General features: G+C 37.8%; 1 protein-coding gene across 2 annotated transcripts; it reads right to left on the bottom strand.

Annotated features, from left to right (window-relative positions):
• Positions 1–500: 500 nt before the first annotated feature.
• LOC106083100 (glutathione S-transferase 4) lies at positions 501–5,943 on the bottom strand. 2 transcript variants are annotated; one of them, XM_059363521.1, is made up of 3 exons: positions 5,846–5,943; positions 1,260–1,303; positions 501–1,226 (listed from the first exon to the last, which is right to left on the bottom strand). In XM_059363521.1, exons 2-3 carry the CDS (start codon positions 1,284–1,286, stop codon positions 645–647), a joined length of 609 nt encoding a protein of 202 aa, XP_059219504.1. In that variant the 5' UTR covers positions 1,287–1,303; positions 5,846–5,943; the 3' UTR covers positions 501–644. The 2 variants fall into 2 exon arrangements, with proteins under 2 accessions (XP_059219504.1, XP_013101398.2); XM_013245944.2 differs by having other exon boundaries at positions 501–1,303.

Genomic DNA, 5,943 nt, shown 5'->3' with positions numbered 1-5,943 from the left:
CATATATGTCCGAGGTGGTGGGTATCCAAAGTTGGGCTCGGCCGATCTTAACGCCTTTTTACTTGTTCAAAGAACAATCACATTGTTGCAATATCACTTGTGGGGATATTTTTTTTTGCTTGTAGAGCAAAACTATAACGCACTCACATTGATGGTTTATTTATGTCGAAGAGAACACTCAAGTGCAAAATAAATAAGCAAGGAATACTCAAATGACCTTCATGTTATTTGACAATGTTTTGCTCTCAAACATTGATTGCGTAGTTTTGGATAAACGAGGTAAGTTCGAAAGGAAGGGAATGCACGTATACAAATCTTATACATGGCAATACTGGCAAAGCAATCAGCCATTTTCTTGAACTCTTGACAATACTCGTCGTTGTGAATGCCAATTTTTCCTTTGTTTCCATTCGTTTTAATTTTTTCATTTTCGGGTAGAATAACTTTCATACCAAACTTTCATTGACATAACTAGCCCAATAAAGAAGCAACGATTTTTTTAACACCAAAATAAAATCCTTGCATATTTATTGATTTGATTAAACATATAACACCCGTATAACATGTACATAGAAATTGTTTTTTTTTTTTAAGGATAAAATTTAAATTTTACATTCAAATACAATCTCAATCATCAACAGCATTTATGAATTGTCCACAAATTTTCTGCACTCCAAGCAGCCAGCCCAATTCTCATCGGCACCAGGGGCTGTATCCTTAATGCCAGCATACCATTTAGACAAATGTTCATATTTGCTAAAATCAATTTGGGCAATCTCAATGGTACTGACAGTGGCCAAAATGGAGAGATCAGCCAAAGTCATGTTATCACCTGCCACATATTTGGAGGTGGATAAGAATAAATCCAAAAACTCCATGGCGGCTTCGAATTTTTTAAACTTTTCGGGATCTGCCGGTTTCTTCTCTTTCACCTGGGGATAGAAGTACTCGGCAAAGCTACTGTACAAACTTCCCATATCAAAATAGAGTCGTTGATTAATCACCGCCCGTTGCTGAGGGCAGCTGGGATACAAGGGGTCATCTTCTTTGCCATATTTCTCCACCAAATAGATCATAATAGGTCGTGACTCCCATATGGCAAAGCCATCATCAACCAAGGTGGGTATGGTGTGTTGAGGATTGATTTTGAGAAATTCTGGCTTTAAATGTTCACCACCATAAAGATCCAAAGTTTTCTTGTTAAGTTCAACGCCCAAAGCTTTGGCGGTCATTATAACCGCCCGGCAAGGTGCCGAAACTGCCAGGTAATAAAAGTCCAATGTCATGTTTAAGGGGAGTTAGGCTACGGAAAAGAGAAGGAGAATAATAGGCAAAAACAACAACAATTAATTGATGGTAATTAGTGGGAAGAAAGAAGTAGAGAATGAGGCATAATTCTAAGACGCACATTGAAATACAGTGTTTCCCGGAAAAGAGAGTGTGAGTAAGAGTCAACTTCAAATGTATACAATGACCGAATATTAACAAAAAACCCCAAATAACCATTTTAAGTTTGTGCCTGAAGGGCAATGGCAGTTTCGTTGAAGGTCAAAGCTAAAGTTCATTTATATGTACTAAGATGAAGGCCACCTCATCACTTACTCTTACCCACTGTATTTGCTCATACCTATTTTTTTTTTTGAGTGCATTAAAGTCTCAATTATGTTTGCCTGTTTTCAATGCTTTGGACTTAATTACCCCCCCTCCCCCCCCCAAAAAAAAAAAAAAAAAAAAAAAAAAGCAATAAAAAAAAATTATTATATTTAATGGTATTTCGAACGATAAAATATACTTCTTCTTTTTTTAAACTCAAAAAAATGTGTGAGCAATAAAGTTCAAAGCAGCATTAAAATAAAAAAAAAAATAATAAAATAAAATAATATAAAATTAAATAAAATAAAAAAAATAAAATAATATAAAATAAAATAAAATAAAATAAAATAAAATAAAATAAAATAAAATAAAATAAAATAAAATAAAATAAAATAAAATAAAATAAAATAAAATAAAGTAAAATAAAATATAATAAAATAAAATAAAATAAAATAAAATAAAATAAAATAAAATAAAATAAAATAAAATAAAATAAAATAAAAAAAAATAAAATAAAATAAAATAAAATAAAATAAAATAAAATAAAATAAAATAAAATAAAATAAAATAAAATAAAATAAAATAAAATAAAATAAAATAAAATAAAATAAAATAAAATAAAATAAAATAAAATAAAACAAAATAAAACAAAATAGAAAAATAAAATAAAACAATATATCACCTCGGGTATATATGTATACCACCTTTTGTCATAGTCAAGTGAAAAGTGCATAATTTATGCCCCCATAGCAGCTTTATCGAAATATGGTCCGATTTGGACCAAATTCGACACGAATGTTGAGAGGTCTAATAAGTACAAGTCATTGTTCAATTTTGTAAATCAAAATAGTGATCTTTTTGGTAGCCATATCCAAACATAGACCGATCTGAACCATATACGACATGAATGTCTAAAACCCTAACATAAGTCACTGTCAAATTTCAGCGATATCGGATTATAAATGTGCCTTTTATGGGGTCAAGACTTTAAATCGAGAGATCGGTCTATCTGGCAGATATATCCAAATCGAAACCGATCTGGGCCAAATTGAAGACGGATGTCGATGGGTCTAACACTACTCACTGTCTCAAATTTCGGCGAAATCGAACAATAAATGCGCCTTTTATGGGCCAAAAACCTTAAATCGAAAGATCGATCTATTGTATATGGCAGCTATATCCAAATCTGGACCAATCTTGGCCAAATTGAAGACGAATGTCGAAGGGTCTAATACAACTCACTGTCTCAAATTTCGGCGAAATCGAACAAGAAATGTGCCTTTTGTGGACAGAAGACCTTAAATAGTGGGATCGATCTATATGGCAGCTATATCCAAATCTGGTACGATTTGCGCCATATTCCAGAAAGATGTCGGTCAGTGTCCCAAATTTCGTCGACATCGGACAATAAATGCGCCTTTTATGGGCCCAAAACCTTAAATCGAGAGATCGGTCTATATGGCAGCTATATCCAAATCTGAACCGATCTAGGCCAAATTGAAGAAGGATATCGACTAGGCTTACACAACTCACTGCCCCAAATTTTGGCAAAATCAGACAATAAATGCGCCTTTTATGGGCCCAAAACCTTAAATCGAGAGATCTGTCTATAAGGTAGCTACATCCAAGTCTGCACCAATCTGGGCCAAATTACAGAAAGTTGCCGAAGAGCCTAACGCAACTCACTATCTCAAATTTCGGCGAAATCGAACAATAAATGCGCCTTTTATGGGCCCAAAACCTTAAATCGAGAGATCGGTCTATATGGCAGCTATATCCAAATCTGAACCGATCTAGGCCAAATTGAACAAGGATATCGACTGGCCTAACAAAATTCTCTGTCCCAAATTTTGGCAAAATCGGACAATGTGGCAGCCAAATCGGGATTGATCTGAGCCAAATTGAACAAGGATGTCGAAGGGCCTAACTGAACTCACTGTCCCATAGTTTAGAAAAATCGGATAATAAATGTGGCTTTTATGGGCCTAAGTCTCTAAAACGTCGGATCGGCCTATATGGGGGTATATCAAGATATAGTCCGATATAGCCCATCTTCGAACTTAACCTGCTTATGGACAAAAAAGAATCTGTGCAAAGTTTCAGCTCAATATCTCTATTTTTAAAGACTGTAGCGTGATTTCAACAGACAGACGGTCAGACGTGCGGACATGACTAGATCGTTTTAGATTTTTATAATATAATTTATCGATAGTCTATGAACTGGACCACACGGCGATTCAACCCATAATCTCCCAAATGGATCAATTATATGCTTTATGACAGGATTATTAATGCGAACCTGGGAGATAGTGTGGCGGGGGGGAGGGGCGTTCTCGGCAATTCTATGGAACCTTGTGATTAATGAAATCCTGATGGATCTAGCTGGGACGGTACGAGGACTATCGCTTATAGGGACGACGTCGTGCTGCTCATCCGAGACAGCTTTCTGTCGGCGATCAGCGAGATCATAGAAGGGTCAGTGAAGGAAGACGGAGCTGGGATGTCGAAGGGGATGAAGTACCCAAGCATAGTGCTCGATTCGAAACTGTTCTGGAAGAGGAACACCGAGGAAAAAAAGCCCTGAAGCACTGTGCACTTTTTACTCCTGCGGGAGAATGTTCCGTAGGAAGTGGGGGGTAACCCCCAAGATGATTTATTGGATGTATACGGCCATCGCGAGACCAATACTGACCTATGGAGCACTGGTATGGTGGAATGCCGTAGAGATGAGAACGCGTGCGAGGGAGTTCGAGAAGATCCAGCGACTGGCCTGAGTCGGGGTCACAGGAGCACTGAGATCAGCACCGCAGGCAGGTCTGTAGGCGATGCTGGATATGCAGCCCATTGAGACCTGCATTCGGAACTGTGCCGCCAAGGTCGCGCTTGGACTGAGGGAGTTCGGCATACTGAAGGAGGATGGTTGCGGCCAAAGTTCGATCTAGGAGGATCTCTGACTACCTGACACCAGTGCCGACTGGAGTGAGGACATTCGCGATTTCTTTTCCTGGGAGGGATGAATGAAGGGCGAATTCTGTCCTTGAAGAGGATGAGACCTCGATCTACACCGACGGCTCCAAGATGAAGTTAGGGACTGGGTTGGGGGTCTATTCTTATGCACTCTATATCAGTATGTCTCTGAGACTAACGGACGGGTGTACGGTCTTTCTGGCGGAGGACTATGTCATTTCAGTGACCGCAAGGGATATTCTGGTAAGGGATTTACCGCCCTCAAAACTTAGAATTTATATGGACAATATGGCGGCGCTCAAGGCCTAGGTCGATTGTCGATAGTCCCTGGATAGGCTCCGGTCCACGATGTGCACTGACATGGGTTCCTGGGCATGAAGGGATTCCAGAGAATTATAGCGCGGGCGAGTGCACCAGGAGGGCTTCGTCTGCACCGGGCGGACCAGTCATCGATCTTGCCTATGTGCCATTTGTCGAATTACTGAACACTGCAGAGGGGTTGGCCAGGGCGGCCTCGGTGGGTAGATGGGACTCGGTGGATGCTTGCCGGACTGCACAGGCGCTTTGGCCTGTGATCGATCGGAGGAGGACGTGGGAGCTGGAGTTCGTTAAGAAGTTGGTGAGCACTATAACAGGGGTCATAACCAGGCACTGTGCTATAGGCCGCATGGCGGCTCGAATTTTTTTTTTTGAAAAATGTTTTATGGCTCTTAGAAAATTCCCTCTTATATCACGTTATAGACCGATTTAGATTTACCACGGTTGTCATTTACTAAAGACAAAATTTCCCATGAACATAGTTTTAACCTAGAAGACATGCCTTTTTGACAAATCCTACCGACGAGTTCGGGTGTATAAAATGTTATCATTACTGTAACGCATAAAGTTTCCATAACATTTTACCCATATATGATTTACTTTTATAATTAAGACTTAATTTGCACTTTACTTACAATTTTTTTAGAAAAATTAATTTTAATTGCTTTGACAAAAGTTATAAAATTTGATATTTATTAAAATATTTTTCATAATTCAAATTCTGGTTTAATTTATTTGTTAAAAAATTATATTGCTTTCTAAGATATACTTGATTTTAATTGCACTGGTTTGTTTAGAAAGTTTCCAACTAACGTTTTTCCTTGAGTGTATTCATTAACGACTCCAAATTGGTTCTGCTTTAATTCTACATGTTTAGTTTTAATTCCATATGATATTCTTGTTATGATTAATTTTTTTATGTGTTATCTATACTTCTATATGCATGTATGTGAATATGTATATTTACCATGTAGTTCCGAAAGAGAATTCTTGCGCTTGCCGTTGTGCACTTTGTGATGTTTAATCACCGACTGAGTGTTAAAGTGAATGCTTTTGTTGGACAAA

Source organism: Stomoxys calcitrans, chromosome 2 (assembly GCF_963082655.1).
Source record: "Stomoxys calcitrans chromosome 2, idStoCalc2.1, whole genome shotgun sequence".
NCBI classification, from domain to species: Eukaryota; Metazoa; Arthropoda; class Insecta; order Diptera; family Muscidae; genus Stomoxys; species Stomoxys calcitrans.
Note: the sequence above shows the minus strand (reverse complement) of the source record. Positions and strands in the feature narration are given on the sequence as shown.